Below are 27,379 nucleotides of genomic sequence, written 5' to 3'. Positions count from 1 at the left end.
CCCAGGGTCTGCCTTCGCTGCCTCTGTCAGATCCCTTCCGGGCCTTTGTGAACTGCAGACGCCCCCTGCGAGGGGAGACACCGCACAGGACCGCGGGTTAGCGCGCCGCCCCCCGGGACTCCTGCTGCCCCGCGGCCCGTGGAGCATGTTCCCGGGGTCAGTCCGCTTTCTCCGCGGACCTCGGAGACTGCGCTTCTCTGCAAGGACGTCGCTCTTGTTCTCTTCTGCTTCTATGACACTCATTTACAATTTAATCAGCCAATAAGAAGAGGCAATAAAGGCCCACATTACTAGTCTGTTAATAGTACAATTTACTTTTTACTTTTCATCAAAGCCAGAGTGTAGTGTGTGCCCTCAGTATCACTGGCCCCGTCGAGGACACGTGCATGGGAATGCATGCAAATCTGATCACCATTTTCGTTTTGTTCTGTGCTACATGGCGGGGAGAACACCAAGCGCCTGAGTCTCCACTAGCCTGGGTTCAGCCCAGCTTCCCCTGCCCTAGGTAGCACCCCAGGGAGACCCCCGAAGAGGGCAGCAGCTGCCACTGCCGCACGGCGGCCCTCATGTGACTTCTGCCTGGGCGGGACTTCCAACCAGAAGATGAGCCTCTTTCCCTTGCCCCCACCCCTCCTCTGCATATGTCCCTGTGGGACACCCGAGAGACTTCCCATCACACCGAGGATCTGGGGCCTGGGAGGCGTAGGGGCTCAGAAGAGGGCTGCCCCCGATGGCTTTCAAAGGGAAAGAGCACAGACTCCCCCACCCCGAACGCACCCCCCCCCCAGATGTGGGAGCTGAGGAAAGGGACTGGAAAAGCCCCGGCCTCCCTCTTTGGATGAGAACTTCCTGTGCACGCTCCTCACCCCTCACCTGGGGGCAGACAGACTGGGCCCAGAGAGGGCAGGACGCTTGTCCAAGGTCACACAGTGGGGAGTTGGGATGCAGCTGAGTTAATGGCACAGAGCCCCTGTCAAGTAGCAGACAAGTCCCTCCGTGGAGGGCAGAGAAGGCAAAAGAGAAGAAAGGGTCTCTGGGGCCCCCCAAGCACTGGAGGACCAGAAGGGGAAGCTGCCAGTGGGGTCAGCACCTACCTAGGGTCCCCTGGGTGTATGTCTTGCAGTCTTCCGCTTCTTCCTTTTTGCAGTCCTTGGGGATGACGAGGAACGCTCCTGCGTCGAAGGTGTGGCAGCACCTCTGCGTGGGGCGGTGGAAGGGGTAGAGGTCCCTGCAGCAGCTCCACTGGGAGTCCTCGGGGTCCAGGGCCGTCTTGCCACAGAGGCGCCACCGCTGCCCTCTCACCACCAGCACCTCGCCTGGGGACCGCACAGCTCAGCATTAGGCCTGGCTGGTCCCCGGGGAAGCCCGCTCTTCTCCTGTGTCTCACCTGTCTTTCTGGCGCTCGTCCTCCACCCAGCGCCTCTGCCGGGCGGCCGGCCTGCCTCTGCGCCAGAGCGGTCCTGCCCCTGTTCTCTGGCCGCCTCCGTTCTCGTCCGCCGTCTTTCCAGCCCACGGGTGGGACCTGCACTGTTCCCACCCGTGGCTCCTGACCTGACCCTGTGAGTGGGGCTACCAACCACTCACCTCGGGTGCCACCCGTGTCACAACCAAAGAAGTGCATGTAGCTCAGTTGTCCGACACAGTGATGATCAGCCTCCCTCAGGTTACCAAATGACAATGGGGCCAGTGAGATGGCCCCGTCCACCCGGGAGACTGGCCAGAATCATCAGGTGGATGCTGGGCCTGGGAACTGCATGGCAGGCAGGTTGGACGGCGCAGGCCGAGGGTCAGCAGCATCTCCAGGCAGGCCAAGCCATCCTCCGGGGGCGCGAGCCTGCGACGCTGATCCCTGTCCCTCCATTCTTGCCCCAAGTCTCAGGGACAGGGGCACCTCCTCTTGGCTCACTCCACACATTCCTTCCATCCCCCACCCCCTCACTACACTTACCTGGTCCTTGGGCTCCTGCCTGGGCTGAAACTAATGTCCCTCGTGTTAGGAGTTTGCTCAGAAAAGGGGGAGATAGGGGACTCCTCAGCCAGGTCAGGATTCAAGCCCAGTCCTTCCCTCCGTCTGCTGCACGGCCTCAGGCAATGAACTTCACCCCACCCTCAGCTACACCTTTCCCGTCCCTAAAAGGGTCTCTTCTGCTTCATGGGGGTCATACAGACTGAGGGTGACTGTCAGCTGGTGGGTGCCAAGCGGGGTTGAAAGAAGGGAGACTTCATAGAAAAACCTCACCAGCCAGGCCTGTAGTGGAATGGGCCCGGCTTTGGCTGTGACTCAACTGATCACCCTCCTTCTCCCCCTGAGCCATTCTGCTCCTTCCTGAGAGGCGTTCCCTTCTCCCCAGCACCCACATTCAGCACAAGGCAATGGCTTGGGAGAGGCCCGCAGGAGCTACCCCCTGAGGGTGGAAGGTGGGTCAGCATTTCTCACTGAGGCTGGCGTTGCAGCTGAGCAGGAGCATGCATGTGGAAGCGGCGCCCAGCACTGTTGCACAGCCACCCGAGCGGGGCCAGGCTCCCCTGTCCCCCAACCCATGCTCACCTTTGGAGGGTTGGTTACTTCCGAGCACCAGTGGGAGCAGCAGGAAGAAGAGAACTGCAGGGGAGAGAGGTATGAGTGCTGGGGTCCAAGCCGGGGGAGGTGGCTGGTGGGAGGCCCGCACCTTGGCTGATGGGAGGCCCGCACCTGAGAAGATGGGGAGCCTGTACTGCCCGCTGGCGCTGGTCCTGGGCCCTGGCCTGCCTCTGGATGTCCCCGGTTGGTGCATGTTACAGAGGCGAAATGAGTTTTTGGTATTCTGGGTCCTACTAATGAGGTGACTCAGGTTGGGGGCTGAGCAGCAGAAAGACCTGGCAGGAGTTTAGGCCTTTAAACTCTCTGGGAGGGGAGAGTCCCTGGAGACTGGGTCCAATCACCTCTCTGGCCAGTGATTTCATCACTGGCGGCTGTTTGAGAAACACAGGTCTTTCCCGGTTGCCAGGTGCTCGGCCCATCAAATTGTCTGAGGAAAACGGCATTTGCCCTCTTATTAATATTTTACGTTAATTGTTGGGAGAACTTTATCCAAATCAAGTATTTTATTTATTTATTTTTAATTAATTTATTTTTTCAAATACATTTGTCTCTGCCTACCCCCCACTATTTTCCCTTGCCCCCTCCCTCCCTCCCTCCCTCCCTCAACTCTTCCCCTTTGGTTTTGTCCATGAGTCCTTGCAAATCAAGTGTTTTAAATGAGGGAGCTGCAAGTGACGGGTTGAGGGGGGAAGCAAAGGAGATGAAAAAATAGGGAGAGGGAGTAGGAGGTCAAAAATAAGGGCCCGTTTTATTAGGAACCATTTAGAGGTGTGCCCGCCACGGCTCAGAAGGCGCCGCGCGGCGCTCCGCGTTAGTGGTTACCTAAGCATAGGACAGACTACAACTGCCCCACAACCTACCTTCTACCTACAGCCTACGATCTACGCTGGGTATTAGGCTTAGATGGGAAATGAGAAAGCTAATGAATAAAAAACAAGTTTATTAATGGGTTATGGGGGCCGGGGGATCATGATTTTATTTTCTTTATTTTTTAAAAATTATTTATTTATTTTTAGATAGAGGGAAAGGGAGAAACATCAGCGTGTGGTTGCCTCTCGCGCGCCCCCTACTGGGGACCTGACCCATCGCCCAAGCATGTGCACAGAGCGGGAATCAAACCAGAGCCTCTTTGGCTTGCAGACTGGCACTCAGTCCACTGAGCCACACCAGCCAGGGCTGATTTTCTGTAAGCAGTTTTTTATCACAGGAATACTTAATGAAGCCACAACCACAGTCAAGATACAAAGTGTTTCCATCTCTCTTCAAATTTCCTTTTGGTCCTTTGCAATCCACTTCTACTACTGCCCTCAGCAAACTACTGACCTGCTTTCCATCCCTCTGCTCCCTCCTACACCTTGCCCTCTCTGTATCTGTTATAATTAAACTGTAATAACTTTCCAGTGACGTTTCAATTACAGACCTGGCCACTAATCAGATGAGGGGATAGCCGGTTCCCTAAACAAGATAATGCTTAGTTTCCCTAAACATCGTGTGATTACATTAATGTGTTAGTTAATTAATGTGTTTTTATTTTCCACTTGAAGAATGGAATTCTTTAATGTGTTTTTATTTTTCACTTAAAGAACCTGTTTTTATTTTCCACTTAAAGAATGAAATCTTTCTATAAATTTTGTAATACAAATAGCAGCTCCCATCCTGTGCCCTTTCTGCTGCCACAGACTCTTTCAGTCCTTTTTCTCTGTTTCTAAGGAGGCGCTTATTCTGTCTAAAGTTTTTTCCCCAAGCAGCTTTCTTGAGGCATACGTGACATACAATGTAACGTGCACATAAAAAGTGTATAATTTAATTTGGTTTTGACATATGCGTCAAAGCACCACCACCCTGATCGTGAACACACCTCATCGCTCCCCCGTCTCCTTGAGCCCCTCCATGCAGCCCTCCCCACCCCCCGCCCCCCAGCCACCGCCGATGGGCCCGAGGCGGGGGTGGGGGGGGAGCTGGGTCATCCCTGTGCTCTTGTTTTGTCTTTGGCTCCTTGCAGTGGGTGGCAGCAAAGTCCTGGCTGATTGTGGGTGACGCAGTTAGTATTGTCATATGGCAACTATTATAATTGCTGATCCTCCCCAGTTGCCACAGCTGAAACTGCCTTGGAGGAGGCTGGAAAGGTGGCTGGACAACTTTGATTCAAAGGGTTATGAAAACCTTCCATGGAAATATAATACACTGAAACCAAAGTGTATCGCTCCTAAAGAACGGTTCGAGAAACTCACAGAACAAAAGTAGCCCCCCAGAAACCCCACCGTGCCCTCACTCTGACACCAACTGCAAGTTCAGGGTGCCCCTAAATACTCTACAATTTCAATAACTTGGTAGAAGGACTCACAGGACTCACTGATTGTTACAGTGTATTTTTAAAGATTTTGTTTATTTATTTTTAGAGAGAGGGTAAGGGAGAGGAAAAGAGGGGAAGAAAAACATTGATGTGAGAAAGAAACATTGATCAGTTGCCTCTTGCATGTGCCTGACTGGGGAGCAAACCTGCAACCCAGGTATGTGCCCTGATGGGGGATTGAACTGGCGACCTTTCGCTTTGTGGCAGGGCGCCCAATCAACTGAGCCACCCTGGTCAGGGCTCCCTGTTACAGTTTATTATAGAGAGAGGATATAGATTAAAATCAGCCGAGGGAAGAAGCGCACAGGGCAGAATCCAGGAGGGCTCCAAGTGTGAGTGAGTCCCAGCTGAACCGGTGGAATCGCGGGCAGCACCAGCGTGCCCTAGCGACGCTGAGCGACCGACGCCTGGAGTGGTGCCGGCCGGCCGGGAGCTCGCCCGAGCCAGGCTCTCCAGGCTTTTCAGTGCGGGTGGGTCACACGGACAGGGTTCGGGGACCGCGCGGCTGGCCTTAGCTTCTAGCGCCTCCGGAGGCCGAGCTGATACCATGTGGCCCCAGGCGCTCCCCATAAATCATATTGTTAGTGTAGGTCATCTGGCCTGGTCCAAGGCCCCAAGTAAACAAAGACACTCTTCTCAGACAGGACATTCCAAGGACTTAAAGACTTCCTCGCGGGACCCAAGGGCCAAGGCCAGACCCCTATTTATAGGGTAAGGTTAATCCTTTACTGCACGGACAAGAAAAATCCCCAGGACTAAAGAGAGAAACAAGATTCAGAGAGAAAAGCAGAGAATGATGGAAACAAGAGAAACTCACTCACAAACCCATGCTCGTGCAACGTCAGTGCCCCAGTGCGGGCAGAGAGCCCCTCTGCCCAGGGCACACGACGGAACCAGGCCTCCCAGCTCCTAAGGAGTTTCGAACCTGTAATTCTGGGCCTAGAAACTATCGTCTAGCAGCCCTACCTGGGTAGCTCAGTTGGTTAGAGCATCGTCCCAACACGCCAAGGCTGTGGGTTTGATTCCCCGGTCAGGGCACAAACAAGAGTCAACCAATGAATCCATCAACAAGTGGAACAACAAACTGAACCCTCTCTCTCTCTCTCTCTCCCTCCCCCTTCCTCCCTCTCTCTAAGATCAATCAATAATTTTTTTTTAAAGAAACTATCATCTATCCTAGAGTGAAAGTGGACAAAGAACAATAAAGACTTATTAATAACCTCAGAAAGGCATCTTGAGACCTGGTTGGTGTGGCTCAGTGGATTGAGTGCCGGCCTGCAAACCAAGGGGTCGAGGGATTGCAGGTTTGGTTCCCGATGAGGACATGTGCCTGGGATGGGGGCCGGGTCCCTGTTTGGTAGCACGTGAGAGACAACTGCTTCTCTCTTGCACAGAGATGTTATATACAGGTGCACATATCAGGAAGTTGAGGCAATAGGCATGTCACTTAAAATTGTTTATTTATTTATTTATTTATTTTTAGAGGGGAAGGGAGGGAGAAAGAGAGGGAAAGAAACATCAATGTGTGGTTGCCTCTCATGCATCCTCTGCTGGGAACCTGGCCTGCAACCCAGGCATGTGCCCTGACTGGGAATTGAACCAGCGACCCTTTGGCTTGCAGTCCGGCACTCAGTCCACTGAATCACACCAGCCAGGGCTAATAATTTAGAATTTTTGTATTGGTTATCAATAAATAGAAACAAATTAAGAATCACCAGCAAAACTTGGGAGGGGAAGGAAAGGATATAGAATACGTGTTTAATTCACACAAGTGGGGATGGCAGTAGAAAATCAAGTCATAATATTTTTAAAGATTCAATTTTTTAAACCAAGAACTAGAGGTATAAGCTGGTAATCTGGCATCATAGGATGAATGTGGAAGAAATAAATGCAGAAAAGATCAAAACGTTTTTGCAGAGCAGGACTAATGCAGGCGGTGCGGGGGGGGGGGGCTGCCTTTATCTTTACACCCATTACTGCGGAGTCTAATACCCCATGTGCATGTGTCATCTTTCCACCTAAAAGGAAGGAAAGGTAATTAGGTCAGCCTGGCTGTTGCAGAGCATGGCTGGACGGGGGAAGTATAAAATGCTTTCAGGAACCCATCTCTTCATGAGCCCGAAGGGGCTCCTTGTCTTCTCCAGCAGCTCATGTATCAACGGGTGAATGTTATTACTGGAGTGAGTCACGTTTCAGCATCAACTCTGTGTTTGTTACTTTTACCAACAAAGACAATGCTGATCATCGTTATTTTTCTGAATGAGTGATTAGGTAAAGAAGTTATCATTAAAGCGGTATTGCTCAAGCCGTGGGCTCCTTCCAACACCACGCACGCAGTGCACACATTTCAGGAGCTGTCAGCTCTGCCTTCTGGGGAGGCGGGACGGGGCTTGTCTGGTCCCGAAGTGGGGAGAGGGGTGAGGACGAGAGGGAGCAAAATCTATCCCTGCTCTGGATTGTCACCTCAGAACCTCCCCTCCAAAGGAAACATTTCTCATTCTCAGCTGCTCGCCAGAGTCTTCTAGATACTTTCAAAAGATGCCCTCTGGGCCACCCCAGCCCAAATAACTAACTCAGCACTCATCGTGCAAGGCCTGGAGCGCCGGCGTCTTCTTCGCCTGCCAGTCTTCTTTATGGCACTCACTCCCCAGCAACAGAGATTCGGGCTGCCTTTCCCAGTGTTCCTGACATCAAGGAGTCGAGGGGCGGGGATGGCAGGGGACTCCCCAGCAAAGGCTCGCTGACCCCTCTATTCCCTCACAGTGTACCACTGGGCGGAGATGCGGACCAAGATGCGCATCATGGGCTTCAATGCCGAAGCCGTCAAGCCACTGAACGAGGAGGCGGCTGCAGAGCTGGGCGCCCAGCTGCTGGGTGAGGCCACCATTTTCGTAGTGGCTTGCAGCTGCCTGGTGCTGGAGTACTGGCGCCAAAAGAGGCACCATCGTCGCAAGGAGAAGCAGCGGCGCATTGCCTGGGACACGGTGCGGGATGAGGTGGACCACCTGGCGCTGGTGCTGGAGGCGCTGCAGATGCAGGTGCAGCAGGTGGCGGTGCCACCGCCCGCCCTGGAGGAGCTGCGGGCGCAGATGCAGGAGGTGCGTGCCCTGCTCTGCATCCGAAATGGGGATGCGCTGCCCATGCCCCAGGCAGAGTCCACGCCTGAGGAATAGGAGGCAGCAGGGCCCGGGTCTTAGATGTGACTCCTCCGACATGGCCTTCTGTCCATCCTGTCCCTTCCTGAACCTGCCCAACTAATACCACCCAGTCCATTTAGGAGCAGAGAGGTCCTAGACTAGGGCTGATCCAACCAGGCTTTTGGTCACATCCGCCACTAGATGGGCCAGCAGGACGCACAAACAGCTCAACTCTCATTCTGCCACTCACACCTCCACTTACCTCAGGAGCGGCCCTTTCCCACTACACTGGAACACTGGTTGCCCCTTCTTTGACCATTGTCAATGGAAATGCAGAAATTCCCATCCACCTCACCATTGGGGGGTGGGGATGGTGGTGGCAGCAGCAAGAAAGATAAGGATGGATCTTGGAGAGATTTAGCTCCAATGAGTCACCCTGGGGCACCGGACTTTAGTCCACCATCGGCACCTCTGCGGGGGCCCTCCTCTCCTTAAGTGGGTCGTTCCAGCAGAAACACCGCCGCCACCCTCGATCTGCGGCACAACGCGCGCAACCCGCTGGAAAGGCTGTGCGGGGTCCTCCCAGGCAGTTCCACCAGGCGCCCCCTCCCCCGCTTCCGTGGCCTGTTCCAGCAGGACGTGGCCCTCTGGGTTGGGAGGATTGGTGCTGCCTGGGGCCCAGCAGTTGTTCCAAAGCCCCGTTTCCCAGCAGTTCCGGACCCGCTGCTGACCTTACCACTCCCACCCCCACGGCCTTTCACTGGGGTGGGCCTGCTGTCCTCCTACAGGGGTAACTGTTGTGACCCCATCTTCCTGAACTTCAGAGCACTCAGGGATTCCCCCTCCTTGCCTTTGGACTGGTCCCCGAGACTTCACCGCCCCCGCCCCCGCCCGCCCCCTCCGTGCCAACCTCCTTCATGCAAAGGCTTCCTCCATGGGACCACCAGCCCCTCAGCCCTAAGTTCCAGACTCCCATCCAAAGGGAGCATTCCACCAGCCAGTGTTAGCTACGTCACCCACCCCCACTGAACCACTGAAAGGGGTGTGTATGAGCTCCGTGACTTCTGAACTCTATTTTTTTAGACTGCAAATGTCTCATAATTAAAGGAGTTTGGGGGTAAAGGAGTCATCTTCATGTGTCTGAGAGCCATGGGGTATGTCTGTACGGTGGGTACAAGGGTCGCTAAAATTAGAAGCTGGGAGGGCTCCGATGGGAAGGGGGCAGGGGTCATCCATGAGTCCTTTCCGAGATGGGAAAACCAAGGTCCAGGGCCGGCAAAGGGACTTGCCGCAGGCCACACTGTCCATGAGGGACAGCCCTGGGCTTTCCCTAAGATGGCAAATGGCTTGGCACTGGGGGAGGAAGGGGGAGAAAGGAGTGAGGAAGCTGCCAGGTGAGGGGCACGGAGAGGGACAGAGGGAGGTCCGATGCGAGGGCCCAAGAGGGCGGAGCCGGGCAGAGCCCCTGGCGGATGGAGCCCCAGGGACTGGCGCAGGTGCAGGAGCGGAGAAGGAAGAGGAGGGGCAGGTGGACATGGGGGAGGGGAGCGGACGCCCCATCCTCCTCAGAGCAGCCCTTTAAATCACTCCAGACCTTAGCATTTATCAAAACTGGCAGATTTATTCTGCAGGGGCCCATTTCCAAAAAGCTAAAGGTGAAGGTGGGAGAGGGGAGCTTCCTTCCCCTTCTTTCTCCCTCATCTTATCTCCCCTCAGCGGGTGAAAATGGCCTGGCCCCAAACCCTACCCAAATAAAAAACCAAAAAACTGAGGTTCCAAAAAGTTACAGCGTCTTAATTCCTCATAGAAAAGGGGAAGGAGCCAAAGGGAAGGGATGTTCCTGGGGTCAGGGGAGGTGCCCCCAGCCTGGTGGGACATCCCCCTTAAATAGCTGCCCTAAATGGAACGAGCCTTGGGCTACGGCATTTAAAAACTCCCCAAACCCCATTTATCAAAACCAAAGAGAAAAAAATTTCCCTCCCCCCAAAAACCTAAATATATATATATTTTTTTTCTTAAAAAAACAAAAATTCGAAGGCATTAAGCGTTAAAGTGAAATCTAGAACAAGGGAATGTGAAATTCCCTCCTTCCTTCCCCCTTACTGTGGGGTTAATTCGTACATCCCCCGCAAAGGAACCCGCCCCAAGGGGATGGCAGAGGAGAGGGACTAAAGGGAGCAAAAGGTGGGGGCCTCCCCAGCCAATCAGCAGCCAGTACGGGCGGGGGGGGGGGCATGACAGAGGCTACACCCCCTGAGGAGTGGGGAAGCCGCATTCCTGTGTATTCTTCAGCCAATTCCAAGTTAGGTTGAGGCAGGGAAAGCAGGGTGACAGGCAGCGTGTGCAGAAAGGAGAAACACGCTCTTCTGGGGCCCTGTGGTCAGGGGGAGCCCCTCTTCCTCAGCTCCTGGACAAAGGCTGGAAGGAAACAAAGGGCAGAGGTCAGGGGCAGAGCCTCTTCCCCCTTCCCTTCCAAAACAGGGCTTTTTCCAAGGGACAGGATGCCTTCAAAATAAATGTTTAAAAAAACAACTTTGACTTCCGGTCAAGATGGAGGCGTGAGTAGACACGCTTTGCCTCCTCCCACAACCACAGAAAAGAATTTCAACTATATCTCAAAACAAATAATGACCACAGCTGTCAGAAAATCGAGCTGTGGGGAAGTCCCACAACCCAGGATTTAAAGAAGCCACATTCATCCAGACGGGTAGAAGGGATGGAGTGGCAGAGATGGGTGGAGAGGCGCAGAGACGCGGTGTGTTGCGGAGTTGCAGGATGTTGTGGAGAGGTGGCGAACGGGTAGTCCCAGGTCCCACACTCAGGGGTGGTGCATAAAAATTGGGAGGGATACCTTGGGAGGGAGCGATCCCAGTCCCAGGCTAGACCGCACAGGCCAGAGTTCCAGTGCCAGAAAGATAAATCCACTGTAAAAGATAACTTCTGGCTGTAAAAACCAGTGGAGGTTGGGGCAGTGGAAGAAACTGCTGGGTTTTCAGGAGAGTCCGTTTAAAGGGCCCGCAGATTTAGAATGCATGCAAACCCACCCATTCTGGGATACACCACCAGGACAAGAGTTGGAAAGGTGCCAGTTGCATTCGGGAAGTGGGTGAAGTGACTGGAAACAGGGTGAGTGCCTGGCAAACCTCCAGGAGCCAGGTACCAGCAATGCCCCTTCTACGCGCCCTCCCCTCACACAGAGCCGCAAACCTGTGAAGCAGGTTGCCCTGCCCTGGCGATTACCTAAGGCTCTGCCCCACACAATTTACACGTGCCTTTTCTAAGACAGGTAGTCAAAGCAGCTCTACCTAATACATGGAAACAAACACAGGGAGGCTGCCCAACTGAGGAGACACAGCAACAGGGCCCAAATGAAAGAACAGAACAAAACACCAGAAAAAAAAACTTAACAAAACAGAGATAACCAACCTATCAGAGGCAGAGTTCAAAACACTGGTGATCAGGATGCTCAAAGAACTCACTGAGTATGGCAAGAACATAAGGAAAGAAATGAAGGTTACACTAAGTGAAATAAAGAAAAATCTACAGGGAACCAATAGTGGAGAGGATGAAGCTGAGAATGAAATCAACGATTTGGAACACAAGGAAGGAAAAGGCACTAGATCAGAACAGCAGGAAGGAAAAAGAATTTTTAAAAAACAAGGTGAGGCTTAGGAACCTCTGGGACAACTTTAAACATACCAACATCCAAATCATGCAGGTGCCAGAAGGAGAAGAGGAAGAGCAAGAAGTTGAAATCTTATTTGAAAAAAATAATGAAAGAAAATTTCCCTATTTTGGTGAAGTAAATAGACATGCAACTCCAGGAAGCACATAGAGTCCTAAATGAGATGGATCCAAAGAGGACCACACCAAGGCACATCATAATTAAAATGCCAAAGCTTGCCCTGGCTGGTGTGGCTCAGTGGATTGAGTGCTGGCCTGTGAACCAAGAGGTCATTGGCTCAATTCCCAGTCCGGGCACAAGCCTGGGTTATGGGCCAGGTCCCCAGTTGAGGGCATGGCAAGAGACAACTGATTCTGTAGCACACTGATGTTTCTCTCTCTCTCTTTCCCCCTTCTTTTCCCTCTCTCTAAAAGTAATTAAATGCCAAAGGTTAAAGATAAAGAGAGAATCTTAAAAGCAGCAAGAGAAAAGCAGAGTTACCTACAAAAGAGTTCCCATGAGACTATCAGCTGATTTCTCAAAAGAAACTTTGCAGGCAAGAAAGGACTGGCAATAAGTATTCAAAATGATGAAAAGCACACCCCTACAAGATAGATCACGCTATCCAGCAAAGCTCTCATTTAGAATGGAAGGGCAGAGAAAGTGCTTCCCAGACAAGGTAAAGCTAAAAGAGTTCATCATCACCAAGCCATTACTACATGAAATGTTAAAGGGACTTACTTAAGAAAAAGAAGATCAAAACTATGAACATTAAAAGGGCAACAGATTCAAAACCCGCAATGACATAATCTAAATAAACAAACTAAGCAAACAAGCAGAACAGGAACAGAATCAGAGATACGGAGATCATTTGGAGGGTTATAAGTTGGAAGGAGGAAGAGATGGAATCAGGGGAAAGGTGCAGGGATTAAGAAGCATAATCGGTAAGTACAAAACAGACACAGAGAGGTTAAGAGTGGCATAGGAAACAGAGAAGCCAAAGAGCTTACATGCATGATCCACGGACAGGAACTAAAGGCAGGGGGATCGCTGGAGGAAAGGGGGTACTGGACATAGGGGGGCAAAGGGAAAAAAATTGGGACAGCTGTAATAGCATAATCAATAAAATATATATTTTTTAAAAAAACAACCGCCTTACCTTCAATTATTTCCTCTTTCACTTTCTGCAATTCCTTCCTCACCTCTTCCAGAAGCTCCTGAAAATAATCAGGTGCAACCAATCAGGAAGGGCACATGGATTTGCAGATACCAATCTCTCCTTTCTTGGTGACTAAAGAGCTACATGCACACACCATGACATCACTGACAAGGCCACAGAGGGATTGGAGAATTCTAGAAAATGCTGGATCCTTGGAAGCCAGAAGAAAAGTACTGGAGAACATCCAGTACCAGGGCTGGTAAATACATTCCCGTCTCCTGCCAACTCCAACTGGTGATGGATGTATGGGGCCAGTGTGCCGAAGAGAACTCGGAACACTCATCAGAAATGTGTGCACTGAGAGATTAGCGAGGTGTGTCAAAGGCACTGGAAGTGGGGGGTGTGGGTGAGACCGACATGACATCCCGGACCCAATCACATCTCTTCATTTCTCAGACTAGAAAACTGAGTGTTTCTGAGGCCTTTTCTAGAATCACCAGGTAGGTCAGTGGCAGAGTTCAGACCCCGATCTCCTTTCTTCCTGTGGCTCCTTCCAGCCCCCGGACCTCACCCCCGGCCCTCTCCCCTACCTGTTTCACCCTCTCCAGGTCTGACTCGTCACTGGAGCTGGGTGTAGAGGGGTGGGCCTCGCAAGCGGTCACTGAAGACGACGACTTCATCCTGGGACAGACGGCGTGGTTTGGGACAGAAAGGTCAGAGAGGGCCTGCCTCCCCGGCCTCCCATTCCAGGAACAGTGTGTGCCCCCCGCCCCCGGCAAGTTTGGCAAATCCAGAGACTTGGAGTAGCTGGGGGGCCCCGGTGCTGACGGCCCACCTTGGCAACGTTGTGCTGTTTTTCTCCCAGGGTCTCCGCACAGGTTCTGGGGGACAGGCAACAAGTCAGAAAGATAAGGGACAAAGAATGCCCCACCTCAATCTTTCTCCCAATGCCTCATCAGTCCCTACTCAAAAAACCATCTTAGAGACTACAATCCCCAGCATCCTTTGCACGGGCCCTCTCAGTAGCACGCTTTCTGTGTACAGGCAAGGCATCCCCGGACTTGCAGTCCCTGTGGGTAGACCACGCTCTCACTCACCGCTGTGGGTTGGGACTCTGGCCTCTGGCTCCTCCTGCTGGTGGGAAATAAAAGTGTCATGAGCCAGTCCCGGCCACACTTCGGTTCTTTTTCCTCTTCCAGATTCAACCCAGCCCATCTCTGTCACACCACCTCCCCAATATCCCTGCCCAAATGGTACTGCCTAAGGTGTATATGGCAGGAAGAGCCCCCACTCACATTGGCAGATTCATCCTTGGGGGGTTTCTCCCCGACTAGTGTGGCTTTCCTTCTGCAGGAGGGAAAGGCAAAAACAGACGGCTTCAGCCCTCCCTCAGCCACACAACAATTCCCCTTCCCGGAGTTCTAAAAAGGAAGATTCTGGGGTACAGAGTTATGGAATGTGTGAAGGCTAAGAAAACTTTAGTTTCAGAAGTTAGAGTGTAAGCCCTGGCCGGGTAGCTTAGCTGGTTAGAGCATTGTCTGGAAATGCCAAGTTGTGGGTTTGATCCCTGGTCAGGGCACACACAAGAATCAACCAATGAGTGCGTGAATAGTGGAACAACAAATCCATCTCTCTCTCTCTCTCTCTCTCTCTCTCTCTGTCTCTCTCTCAAATCAATAAATAAGAAAAGAAAAAAGAAAAAAGAGAGTACTATTCTCAAACTGAGGTGGGGGTTTTACAATACTTGTATTTGGGAATCACAAAATTCTAAGGGCATGGGGCTCCATCTTAGATGCTAGGATTCTAGGAACCTGAGTTTCCAGGTTCTGGGACAGAAATTAACTAATTTATTTACTCCTCACCCAAGAATATGTTTATGGATTTTAGAGAGGAAGGGAGCGGGGTGGGGGGGGAGAGAGACAAAGAGAGACAGAAACATCGATGTGAGAAACATCGATTGGCTGCCTCCTGTGCGCGCCCCAACTGGGGACTGAATCCACAACCTAAGCAAGTGTCCTGACCAGGCATCAAACCCTCAGCCTTTTGGTGTACAGGATGGTGCTCCAACCAACCCGGCCACACGGCCAGGGCTAAGGCAGGAATTTCCAAGGTCCTAGAATTTAGAACATTCTAGATGCTACCAGGTGGCTGCAAACCTTAGCCATCTCAGGAGAATGCAACCGCCAGCATTATATCCCAAACCTGACTATCAGAGGGGGGATGGGGAATGCTCAACCAACAGAACAAGAAAATGGGAACCTGAGTCCCCCGCAATGTGCTCTACCGGCCCAGGCAGTAACTGCTGGTCCGAGGGGTTTGCTGAGGGAGTTCCAGGGCCATGCAGGGCTCCGGGCCCAAGCTCGGGCTCACCTCCGGGCCAGCATGGCATTCATCTCTTCCATGAGCCCCCCACCTGTGCTTCGACTGCTCTCAGCTTTGGGGGCTGAGGGCCCCCCGGAGGCCTCCTCCTGCTGGAAAAATGACAAAGAGGAGGAGGCTTTATGGGCAGGCCTCCTGGCCTCCCAGTCCCTCCTATGATGCTCTCAGGAGATTCTAGCCTCATCCCCCATTATTCCATCAGGGCCCAGTCCCCCCACACCCTGCCATGGCTGGCCCCTCACCTTGCTGACTTTCTTGAGTTTGGCTCCAGCAATGGCTGCGGCCAGACCGGGCGCCCCAGTCCCTCCACCACTGGGGCCTGATGATGTGGGGAGAGGGGGTGGAGGGGGTGGGCCTCCCCCTGCTCCATGCCCTGCAGCCGAGACCCCAGATGGGGGCAGGCCAGGGGGCGGGGGAGGGCCTGGGGGCGGGGGAGGTCCTGGAGGTGGGGGCGGTCCCCCAGCTGGGGGAGCAGGTGGCCCTCCTGAAACAAACACAAAAAAGGGGGTGCTGAGAGAGAAGCCTCTTTCCTTGTTACCCAGCTGGCCTACCCCCTCCTCTGGGGAGGGCCCCTGACTCCCTCCCCAGATGCGAACAGTCACCTGCGTTGGACACCCGGCGCTCCCGCTCCACGTGCTCTGGCTGCCTGAGGAGGGACGACAGAGCAGCCATCACTCCGGGCCCTGAGGACGGCCGGCAACCCTGGCCGCTCTCTGAGGTCTCCAGTCAGGCTGCTCCTAATCCCTACCTGGCTGCCTTCCCCAGGGCCCGGGGAAAGGGGGCGGGGGGCGGGGCGTGGCGGGACAGGGACAGGGTGAGACCAAGATGCAAGCACTCCAGTCCTCAGACTGTCGATAACATCTGAATTACCAAATGCCCAACGTCATTTAAAGAACCAAATTTTGGACTTCGAGAATCTGGGGAGGGGGCGGGGCCGGGATTTGAAGGGTCAGTCGATTCTGCAACTCCGCGGGAGTCAGGAGTCTCTCCAACCCTAGGAAGCAGGAGTCGCTCAAAGCCCGAGAGTCCTGACGGCTAGGAGTCAGAGGGGTGGGACGTCCCAGAACTCCGCCAGTGGCAAGGTTCCTCACCCAGGGGCTGGCCCCACCTTTTCTGATGCTCCGCCTCCTCTAGGGAGGGACCGTTCTGGACTGACCAGGTGGCAGGTGCTGCGGGCGGCTGCGCCTGCGGTGGTGGCGGCGGAGGTGCTGGAGGCCCACCTCCTGGAAGGTGAGAGTAGAACAGGCGATGACTCATCCCGGGAAAGCCGCGCACTTCCCTCAGCTTCCCCCGAGCCCGAGGGCTCGCTGAGCTTCCTTCTTCCTCCTTCCTCCGGACCCTGACACTCCAGGAAGGGGTGCGGCTCCCGGCGATCCTCTGGGATTGCACTGGCTTCTGTCATTTTAGCTCATATCAGCTTAACTAAGCTGATATGAGGTGGGTGCTGGGGTGCTGGCCAAATGACAGCTGGGACAACGAAAGCCCAAAGGGGCTGGTCACTCGTCTCAAATCCCGCAGACGTGACTTGGCAGGAACAAGACCAATTCAGGCTGAGGCCAACATCTCCTCTTAACCGCTGGCCCAGCCGCTCAAACCCCAGCCTGAGAACCCTGGGAAGGCTGAGAGCCTGCTCCTCACCCACCCCCAAGGCCTCTGGCTCCCCTGGACCCAAACCGCCCACCATATTCTTCTCTGGGCCTCCAGACAAGCAAGCCCTTCCCACTGGCACTGAAGCAGCTCCAGGAAGCAAACAGCTCCGCCATTTGGTGATTTGAAGTTCTCTACTGCAGCGACCCCAGACCCCGGTGCACACCCCTGGCGCTGCCAGGGGGCTTGTTAGAAACGCAGAGGCGCAGGCCCACCTCAGCCCAGCTGGGCTGCAACCTGCATTCACCCAGAGGTCCTGACAATTCTTGGGCACATTCAAGTGAAGAGCTACCACCTGGAGATTTTCTAATATCGATGCCTGAAAACGAAATTGATGATGACATAGCCAGTGCAATGGTTACCTGGCAAAGGGCACGGAAGGAGCCTTCCCAGAGCTGGAAATAACTACATTTTGGTCTGGGAGGCAGTCAGTCATACAGGAGTGGACTGCGTAAAAAGTCACAGGGCGTACTGCGCCCTTGGGGGCTGGGTGTGCAACAGGCAATCCACTGTGGCTCAGTGGATTGAGTGCCGGCCTGTGAACCATAAGGTCACTGGTTCTATTCTCAGTCAGGGCACAGGCCTGGGTTGCAGGCCAGGTCCCCAGTTGGGGGTGTGTAAGAGGCAACTGATCAATGTATCTTCTCACACATCGATGTTTCTCTCCCTCTCTTTTTCCTTTCCTTCTCTCGCTAAAATAAAAAATATATATATATATTTTAAATCCTCAGAATAACTGTCCACAGTCACGGTAGCAATGAATTAGTCCACAGTCACGGTAGCAATGAATTAGCCCCATCTTCAGATGCATACACGGAGGGGTGGCCCTGAGTGGCAAAGGAGCAGCCCCAGGCCCCAGACGTCCCCTCAGCCCACTGTGCCTAACCTTCCAACGCCTCCAGGGCGCTGGCCATGCCTGTGGCGAACTGCGCGGCGTCCTCCTTGCTGCTGAAGTTGAGGCCCCAGACCTGGCGGGCGTCGCGCCACTGGTGGAAGTTGGGGGTAGCTTGGTTATACTTGAGACCCCGCATGATGGAACAGTTGATGACCACCTGGCAGGAGGGGAAACGTGGGTGAGGGTGGGGGGTGCAGGCGTGGCGGGTGCGGCCCTCGGAGGGGCAGGCAGAGGGGGCTTCACCTGCTGGTCTGGCTGCATCTTCCGGCCGACCACCCGGAAGGAATTGGCTGTGGGGTTGTGGTAGATCTGGACTCGGCTGAAGGCCTGGGGGCCCGAGCCGGCAGGCAGCCACCGCTTGTTGCTGTCATCATAAAGCATCACAGTGGCCCGGCTTGAGCAGATAACCGACTCACTGCCAGGAAGTGGGGAGAAAGGGAGAGAGACCGGTTAGTCAAGGGGAGCGATGCAGGTTCCCCCCAGGGGCTGGTCCCCCTTGGAGGTTCAGGGGCGGTGCGAGACAAGGCAGGGGACACAGGCGGGACAGAGCAAGACAGGCAGACTGGAGAGACAAAGACACAAACTGAGGATGTGAGACAGAAGAGGAAAGAGAGGGGCCGACAGGCGGGGAGAAGGAGACAGGGAGAGGAAGTCAGACAGACAGGCTGACTGGAAGGGACAAACACACAGACTGACGTGGAGAGGGAGGTAAGAGGGGAGCCAGATTGTTGAAGGGAGACAGACAGGAAAGGGAAAGGTGAGGGGAAAGCCGATGAAAAGGCAGGCGGGTGGAGAACCAGACAGATGGAGAAAGACAGAGACGGACAGAGCCAGAGAGAGGTGCAGGGCATGCGGAGTGGGAGCTGGGAGGGGACCCCGGAGGAGGAGGGCGATGGGACGGGCAGGAGCTCTGGGACCTCTGCCCTGCACCCCTACTCCCTGCTCAGGTCAGAGGAGGAAGCTGAGGCCGACGGAGGGGATGGTGAGGCCTGCAGCAAGCTGGGAAGCAACGCTCCCCTCCAGCTTCTGTTCCTGGCCCTGAACACCTCCCACGCCCCATGCCCCAGGGCTGTCAGACAGGCCCACGCCTCTCACCGTGACCCAGACTGGCCCCGGCCTCACCCTCAAGCGCCAGAGACAGTGCAATCCCCAGACAGGGACAACCCAGGGCCAAGCTCAGGGTGCCCAGGAGCGAGTCTCAGGCGACTTCTGGAGCAAGTGACATCTGACTCAGCCTTGCGGGGAGGGGTCAAGAGACTGGTTTGGAGTTCAGGGTCTGATATCTACAAATCTGGGTTCAAATCCCCGCTAAGCCTCGTACTCCATAGGACTCAAGCAAGCGACTCTCCCACTTGAGAACTACAAGCTGGGGAAATGACAGTCCCCCCTCCCAGGACAGTGGGAGGAGTAGATGAGTCTGGGCACATAAAGCAAAGCACCTGGCACAGTGCCTGTCATATACTGAGCACTTAGTAACTGTCACCATCCCCTTCCCAGGCACCCCAAACATCCAGGATGCCTCTCGAGCACCCAGCAGTCCTTGGGGGGGCGGCCGGGGGAAGTTCAATCTTCCCTCCCCCAATGAGGAAACTCTGGCTCCCAGACAGGAAGTGACTTGCTCAAGGTCACACACAGACCAGGGAGAAGCACTAGTCCCCACCCCACCCCACCCCCACCCCACCTTTTCCTGAAAAGAGGAAGTTGGTGGCCAGAGGTTTCCGGGGAGAGAAATTATACCCGGAAATGGCTTTGTCTCTCCTGGGGCTGAGGGCCGGGGCATGATGCTGAGGCTCTGAGAGACAGGACAGGGAAAGCCTCTCTGCAGAGCCAGCTCTGGGTCCCTAGGCCTGGAAGCTGAGCCCTGGACATCCCCAAGTTTACACAGTGTGGCACCTCCTCCTTAGGAGGCACTTCCACCGATCAGGCACCCTAGGCTCTCTCCCGATGCATTTTATTCTCACCACAGTCCTTCAAGGTGAGCACTATCTCATTCTCAGTTTGCAAGTAGGGACAGCAAATGGAAGCCCAGAGAGGTCGCAGAGCTGCCAACAAGTAGCAGAATGAGGATCCGATCCCAGGCCCCCTGGTTCCCCAGTCCATAGTCTTAACCCCCAGGGACGGGCGCCAGGGCCGTACCAGGGACCGCGTGGGCCCTACCCCAACAGCAGGTGCTGCTTCCAGGCAAGCACAGCCACCGGGTCCATTTCTGGCTCCCAGTGCCCCTGGCAGGAGAGGGTTAAGGCCTCGCCCGCCCCTGCCACCCGCCCCTAGGGCAGACTCTGGCCAGGCGCCTGCCCTGGCTGTCTTTGCTACCCCACCCTGGCCGCACTTTGCCCTCCCAAGCTGCCCTGCCCTGTCAAGGCTCTGGCCTGGCCCGAAGGTGCCTGCTGAGTGACCCCAGGCTGCTCCTGCCCCTCTCCAGGCCACAGTGTCCCCCTTACAGCAAGAGGATCCTGTTAAAACACCAGTCAGAGGAGTCCCTCTGCTTTTCAAAAGCTCCCCTGGCTCGGGCAGGAAAAAAGCCAAGGTCTCCCTGTGCCTTCCGTGATCTCCGATCTCATCCCTTCCCTTCCCCCAGCTTGCTGTCCCGGCCCGTCCAGCCTCCCAGCTGCTCCTTCTGCAGGCCGGGCGGGCTCCTGCCTCCAGCCTTAGCACTCGTTCTTCCTCAGCCTGGATCCTCCCCTCCCCCAGGTCTCCACTGCGCGGTCACCTCATCCTCTGACCACCAGAGAAGTTCCTCTTCCTCTTATCACAGGTCCCACACGTCTGAGCTTTGATCCCTACCTGACAGACCCCTGTCTCCCCCACCAAAATGTTAGGACCACGATGGAAGGGGTTTGTGTCCTTACTGTTCATGGCTGTGTCCCCAGAACCTAGAATGGTGCCCAGCACATAGTAGGTACTCACCTGTTGTTAAATTAGCCATCTATAAAAAAGGGAAACTTAGCAGTGGCAGCTGACAGTTACTAATTAGCCTGTGTCCCAGACACTGTGCCGGTACTGAGCTCCGGTGTCCACAGAGAACCTTGCCGTGACCTCACAAGAGGGACTCTCGCCCCCACCCTTCTTACAGATGAGGGACCATGGGCACAGAGAGCTGAAGACCCTTGTCCTGCGTCACACAGCCAGTAGACAGAGGGACTTGCATCTAAAACCAAGTCCACCCAAGTGCTTAACCTCATTTAAAGGTGAGAAAACAGCTAAGCTAAAATTTGAAAAAGCCAAGGTCTAAAATGGTGTGTATCAGAGGTTTAAAAAAAAAGGTGGGTAGGATATAAATACAGCCGCACACAGTGGTGATAGGAGCAGGGGCCGCGTCCCAGCAGGCTAACCGCGCCGGACTCCGAGGGCGGCCCCGGGAAGTGGAGGAGGGTCACGCTGTTTAGTGCTTAGAGTTGCTTGAGTATTTCTTTTCTTTTTTCCCCACCATGGGCTGGTGTATTACCTATAAAAAAACTTATTCATTACTTCAGTTCAAAAAATAAAACTATAAACCAGGCAAAACCTGCAATGGAAGATCCCACAACCAGGAAGCTGAGGGAGTGAGGGTCAAATGGGGTCTGCCCGATTCCAGGGTCTCTTAGGGTGTTGCAGAAGAGCACCTTAGTCCCCAGCCAGCCCAGGACCCACACTTCTGCACAAGTCCCCACATTCTGGAAAACTCTAGCATGTGGTGGATGAAAGAAGATTCAAGTCAACCCCTTGCTGTGTGACTTCACCTTTCTGAGTCTCTGTTTCCAGCCCAGAAAACCATAACTTGCTGGTTTGTTGCAAGGGTTCAAAGAGATAAGAAAAGCCTGAAAGCTCAGGACTTGGAATTTGGTACAATTTCCATACAAGGAAGCTGAGAGTCAAAACAAGGGGAGAGAGCTTCTCATCACCAGGGGCAAGCAAGCATAGTCATCCTGATTTACTCAAACCTTCCAGGTTAGAGGCTTGCCCTTCCCATCACCCCTCACTCCCACCCCAAGACTTCCTGAAACCATAAAGCTTGTGATCCACAGTCCCCCCATGCACACACAGCTTTTCCAAACAACACATCTTTGAAACAACCCTGCGAAGGGAAGCAGACCTAGTAGTGTCTGTGGCTCTTGAGCAGGCTCACTCGGGTCCACCCTCCCTGACTGATGTCAGTTTCCCATAAGCGAACAAGAAGGTAAAGCTTCTCATCTGGGTTTCTTTTTTTGTATCTCCATTATCTTAATTGTTTGTACAGTGAAAGCCTATTACCTATATATTCTTAAGAAGATCGTTAAAGGTTTTATTTTCCTCTTTCTTTAAGAGCATAATACTCTGGGGACAGTCCTGAGTTCAAATTCAGGCTTGTCCACTTCCAAACTCTTAGGCCAGCTGCTTCATCTGTCCAGGCCTCAGTGGTCCCATCTGTAAACTGGGGTTGGGGGTGGGGACCTGGCCATAATAGTATCAATCTCTTAGACTTGCAGTGAGGGGTAAACTGAATCAGGCACCCACTACAGTGCCTGCACAAAGTAGATGCTTGATCTAATAGTCTCTTCTTTTTTTTTTTTTAATAAAATTAAAAACAGTCATTATTATTATTGGAAGAGGCAAGTAATGGGCCCAACTTCTCCTTCAGCGTCCCCCTGCCCCGGGAGTCTCAGACCTCTGCCCAGCTGCCAGCCTTCTGGGAATTCCAGCTCAGAGTCCTGGGCACAGCACTCGACAAATATTTGTCAAGCTGGAAGAAAAAGAACTATTATCTTGTAATTTTCCATCTTAACATCCTCTCTTCCAGTTGCCCCCAAGACTGCCCCCATTGAAAGCAGCCAGAAAACTCCAGAAAATGGAGGATCCCAGCCCCCTCCCCTTTCGTCCCTCAACACTACCCAGGATATTCTGGGGGACCTTGCGCCAGGCCTTTCTCTCTCTGAGCCTCAGTTTCCCTGGCTGGATACAAGGGGAGTGAGTCGATCTGGAATCCTAGCTGTCTTAGGAGAAAAGACACAGCCCAGAAAGCCGGGTGTGGTCATTGACAGGGAAGACCCCTAGGAGGTGGAAGTAACCCCCTGGTGGGATAACCAACCGCTCAACTTCTGCTCGCCCCCCAGAAGGTTGGGAGGTTTGGCCCCTGACCATTATTAGCAGGGGGCCCGTGGGAGGGCTGGGGCCTCGAGCCTGGGCTTGGGGGTGGGGGTGGGAGGCCGGCCCAGACACTGCTCCTGCCCTTTTACGGTCTCAGTGAGTGAGGCAGCACTAACTCGGACATCCGCCATCCGCCTTCCACGGTGCCTGGGACCGGAAATGAACCCCCCCACCGCGCCCCGCAAGGGCAAGGGGCGTGTCTGGGGCCAGTGGGAGAGGAGACTGGGGCGGGGGGGGGGGGCGGTGAAGGGAGAGAGCCTGGCTCCCAAAAACTGCCCTCGCCCCAGAGCAGGCCTTGAAGAGGCATCGCTAGAGTGGGGGAAAGGGTAGGCAGGAAGTCTTGGAGGTGTCTGGGGGTGCCCCCTTGTTCCAAACTTTCCAGCCATCCCTTTCACATCAGAAAGAACAAGTGCGGGAGGTGGGCTATAAAAAGGAACGCCGCCCCGATGTCAGAGGGCAGGGGCATGGAGAATGCGAAGGAAGTGAGAGGATGTGGGCACCGCGGGGTTAATCCCCAGCTGTCCCCAGGGGCCTCCCCCTCACGCCGGGGTCTTTAGGGCAGGAAGTCCCTGAGAGAGTGGAGGAAGGGAGATAGTATTGTCAGGCTCAGGCCACTAGGAAGAGATTATGGGGGGGGCCAGGGGGAGGCGAGAATGGGGGGCTCCAGCCGGGTCCTCGAGCCCGCACCGGCCCTGCCCTCAGGTGAGCCCAGGAGTTTTGAGGGAGCCCAGGGTAAGACAAAATCCCTGGGTCCCTTGAGCCCCCACCCCGGGATTAGATTCCCGGGTAGACAGCTGCAACAATCTGGGAAGACTGGGTGCCAAGGGGAGAGGGCTATGACCTTGACGCTTCCCAGCGCGCCCCTTCTCCAACCGCCACGGTTCCAAGGGTGGGAGGGGGAGCGTGTGAGGGAGGCGGCGGCGCCGCGGAGGGGACGCAGCCGGCCCGCGGCGCTCCTGGCCCGCCCTCCCCCCCAACACCAGCTGTCTCGACAGGTGAGTCAGGAAGACAAAGGCCCCCCCACTTCCCCCAGCTGCCGCGCCCCCTCTCTCCCCGGGCCGCGCAGGTGGGGAGAGAGGCCGCCCTCTGGCCCGGGGCCGGGGAGCCGCCCTGGGCAGCGAGCGCCCGCTCCGTCCTAGGCACGGCCTGTTGTAAGCAGATGGTGGGTACGGAGCGGCGGGGGATGGGAGCCCTAACCAAGCCCTCGAGGCTGCGTCAGGGTCCCTCCGCACCAACCTCCTCTAAGGATGGGAACCCCTCCAAATTTAGGGGCTAAGTATCCTCGAAGTTAAACAGCGAGGTCCCACACGGAAAGACTTTCCAGCGTCACGTAACGGGGAACCCCGCAAACCTGGGTCTACGATTCAGCCTCTCTTCCAGGTGCCAGGGACCCTCAAACCGGCCCCCACAGTCCCTCTTGGAGCCCAAACTGAGACCTGGGGGGAGTCTGAGCCCTGCCTAAATCCTGGCCTCCCTACAGGGAGTATCTGCCAACTTGGAGGTTCTCTGAAAAAGTCTTTTAAAAATTCGGGAGTCCTCGGAACGCCCCCAAATCTGAGGGCTCCCAGGAGACTCTCACCGGCACCACCCCGAACCCTGGGAATCGCGGGGTAGTGGTCAATATTTGGAGCTCATCCAGGAGGGTTCGGCCTCACATCCGAGGCTTCCAGTGCCCTGTCCCCAAATTCCAGCCGGGAGCAAGTTGGGGGGAGGGGACAAAGGCGGGGCGGGGAGCCGAGCCGGGAGGGGAAGGGTCTGGAGGCACGGGAGGCTCACCTCATGGCTGCTCCGCGGGCGGGCGGCGCACCCACAGAGGGGGTGCTCCCGGGGCGCCCCTGGCTCGAGGTTCAGGGGTTCGGGGTTGGCTCCAGGTTCTGCTCAGTCTCCCCCAGGGTCCCGCCCCATAGAGTCCGGCTTCCTGGGGAAAACGTGGACGGGGCCGAAGCGGGTACTTGGGCGCCTCTTCCCTCTGGGGGTGTGATCGGGGTCCCTGCGGCAGAAAGGGGGTGCGGCGTCCCCTCCCCGGCGCGCCCCCTCGGCCGGCGGCGGCTACAATGTTACTCTTACTACTGTACTTCTCTTCGCTACATTTCGTTCCAAAATTCCACTCCCCGCACCCACAATTCCCTGCGCCTTAAAGGGGCCGCGAACAAACCGAGGCTGTGGCGGCGGGGTGGGGGGAGCGGTAGAGGGCGCTTAAAAGGGCAACGCGGAACCCTTGACCCGCTATATCTCTCTTCCTCAACGTTACTGCTGGAGTCTGTGTGCCGGGGGTCACCCTCATCTTAGGGGGGGGAAAGCTTGGTGGAGGGGAAGGGATCCTTTCTTGATACCTAGTTCTCCCCCATGATGCGAACCCTTAGGGGTATCTCAATGCGGACACAATTTGTTCTCATCCTGCCCATCGACTTCTCCATTTCTTTACATTCTGCTCAGTTGGGGAGGGGGCGAGGAGGACCCTCTGGTTAAGCATGAATTCACTCCAACGTCCTCTCTACACCCTCCTGGTTGACCCCCAACATTTCTCTTCTCTGCCAGTTTATGTGGGGTTACTAAGGGTGAATGAACCCGCTCCCCCGCAGGGGAGGGAGAGGAGTGGGAAGGGCCCCACCCCTCTCACTGCCCCCCTCCCGGGCCGAGAAGGTGAGGAGGAAGTGGGCTGAGGGGGCGCGGCCGGCCGCTGACTCACAGCCGCAGGGGGTGGGGGTGCGGCGCTGGACCTGGGTGGGGATGAGACTCGGGTCCAGCGTGGGTAAAGCCGCAGGCTCCCTCCCCAAGGACGCCCCGCCGTTACTCAGTTTCGCCTGCGGAGAATGGCAGGGTCATCCCGCAATCGGAGAGCACGGAAGCGGGGAGCCCCTCCCTAGTGCCGGTTCCCGCGAGCCCCTTCCCCCACGCGGCGGTTTCAGGCTGAGCCAAGACACCCTCCGAAGCTTCCGCGGCGGGTCCCCGGCCCCGCCCATGTGACGTCACTCATATGGTCCCGCCTCTCCAGTACAGCGCCACCTGGCCTAGGTAAGGTGCCCTAGCGAGGGACAGAAACCCGGGAAATCATCAGTTTGAGGATTACAAATGGGTAAACTGAGGCCTGGGAGTGTGGAAGAAATCTGGGCTATAAGCCCTCTTGCCGGGACCCCCAGAACTCCAGTGGTGCTCGGTACCGGGTGTGAGTGTAAAATAACTCTCAGGGTCCAGTTGACTAAGTGAGGAAGTCAGCCTTCCCAGCCTTTGTCCAAGCCAAATCCTATGTTTGGATGCTGTCCTGCCCTCACCTCATACTCCAGGACATATTTTGACACTAATTCTTTGCAGAATTGAGTAATCCTCACCTCTTCTGTACTTTATCCTGGGAAACCTCAAACCCTGATCCACCTGGGTTATAATTGTTTGTTTTTCTGTGTGTCTCCTCAGTCTGTGAATTCTTTGGGAACCGGGGTAAACTTGATCTATTTCTGTGCCTCCCTGACCCAGCCAGACCCAAAACAGCAGCTTAACACACATTTATTCAACTGAATGAGAACCCCAGTCCCGTGCGACCTTGAGCAAATACTTTCTCCTCTCTGGGCCTCAGCTTTCCCATCTGAAATGGGAGGGTCGGTGCTTCTGTGTGCCACCTGCACTGCAGTCAGCAAACTTTTCTAAAAAGGTACAATTAGTAAATATTTTAGGCATATTAGGCAGAGAGTCTCTTTCATATATTTTTTTACAACGGTTTAAAATATAAAAGCCATTCTTAGCTCATGTGCTGTGCAAAACAGGCAGCAAGAGCCCAGGCTGAGTACCTAAGGTGGTTAGAGCATTGTCCTGATACGCCAAGGTTGTGGGTTCAATACCCGGTCTGGGCATGTGTAAGAATCAGCCAATGAATGCATAAATAAGTTTTAAAATTTAAAAACACACCCTACCTTATATATTTTTAAAGATTTTATATATTTCTTTTTAGAGGGGAAGGGAGGGAGAAAGAGAGGGAGAAAAACATCAATGTGTGGTTGCCTCTCTCATGCCTCTTCCTGGGGACCTGGCCTGCAGCCCAGGCATGTGCCCTGACTGGGAATCGAACCGGCGACCATTAGGTTCGCAGGCCAGCTCTCAATCCACTTAGCCCCACCAGCCAGGGCAAAACCATGCCCTACCTTAAAAAGAAGGAGGAGGAGGGGAGGGGGAGGCAGGGGGAGGAGAACTCTGAACTAGAGAAACCCTTGCATATGTGCCCAAGGAGCCCGACCAAGGATCTTTATGACAGCAATGATGCGAGGGCAAGAAATTGGAAATAACCTACATGTCCATTCAAGAGGAAGATGGACAGTGAAACCATTGCATATCCCTTATAGGAAGCACTGGGCAGCAGCGAAAAAGAATGACGTGCAAACAGCATGAAAGAAATCCCCAACGTATTACTGAGTGGAAAAAACCTAACTGCCAATGATACCTAGGCTATGAAAAAAATCAGGGAAACACCTA

The 27,379-nt window shown here is 54.7% G+C and overlaps 2 protein-coding genes across 5 annotated transcripts; one reads left to right on the top strand and one right to left on the bottom strand.

Annotated features, from left to right (window-relative positions):
- Nucleotides 1-7,681: 7,681 nt before the first annotated feature.
- Nucleotides 7,682-8,467, top strand: LOC129082674 (optic atrophy 3 protein homolog; the record flags this gene model as incomplete). Its single annotated transcript, XM_054588390.1, has 1 exon — nt 7,682-8,467. A coding segment is annotated over one exon (426 nt), but the record flags the coding sequence as incomplete, so codon positions are not given.
- A 1,256-nt stretch (nt 8,468-9,723) lies between these two features.
- On the bottom strand, nt 9,724-24,985 carry VASP (vasodilator stimulated phosphoprotein). Of its 4 annotated transcripts, none has more exons than XM_054588612.1 (13): nt 24,695-24,985; nt 18,059-18,230; nt 17,807-17,972; nt 16,382-16,496; nt 15,876-15,919; nt 15,516-15,757; nt 15,265-15,365; nt 14,190-14,241; nt 13,992-14,028; nt 13,730-13,775; nt 13,485-13,575; nt 12,895-12,952; nt 9,724-10,489 (listed from the first exon to the last, which is right to left on the bottom strand). In XM_054588612.1, the coding sequence occupies exons 1-13, from the start codon at nt 24,697-24,699 to the stop codon at nt 10,452-10,454; spliced, it is 1,167 nt and encodes a 388-aa protein (XP_054444587.1). In that variant the 5' UTR covers nt 24,700-24,985; the 3' UTR covers nt 9,724-10,451. The 4 variants fall into 4 exon arrangements, with proteins under 4 accessions (XP_054444587.1, XP_054444589.1, XP_054444588.1 ...); XM_054588614.1 differs by having other exon boundaries at nt 13,992-14,025; XM_054588613.1 differs by having other exon boundaries at nt 15,265-15,362.
- Nucleotides 24,986-27,379: the final 2,394 nt, after the last annotated feature.

The sequence above is a fragment of the Pteronotus mesoamericanus genome, unplaced genomic scaffold, assembly GCF_021234165.1.
Source record: "Pteronotus mesoamericanus isolate MK-2021 breed Mesoamerican mustached bat unplaced genomic scaffold, CSHL_Meso_final scaffold_137, whole genome shotgun sequence".
Taxonomy (NCBI): Eukaryota; Metazoa; Chordata; class Mammalia; order Chiroptera; family Mormoopidae; genus Pteronotus; species Pteronotus mesoamericanus.
The sequence above is the reverse complement of the archived record's forward strand: the minus strand, read 5'-3'. Positions and strand labels throughout refer to the sequence as shown.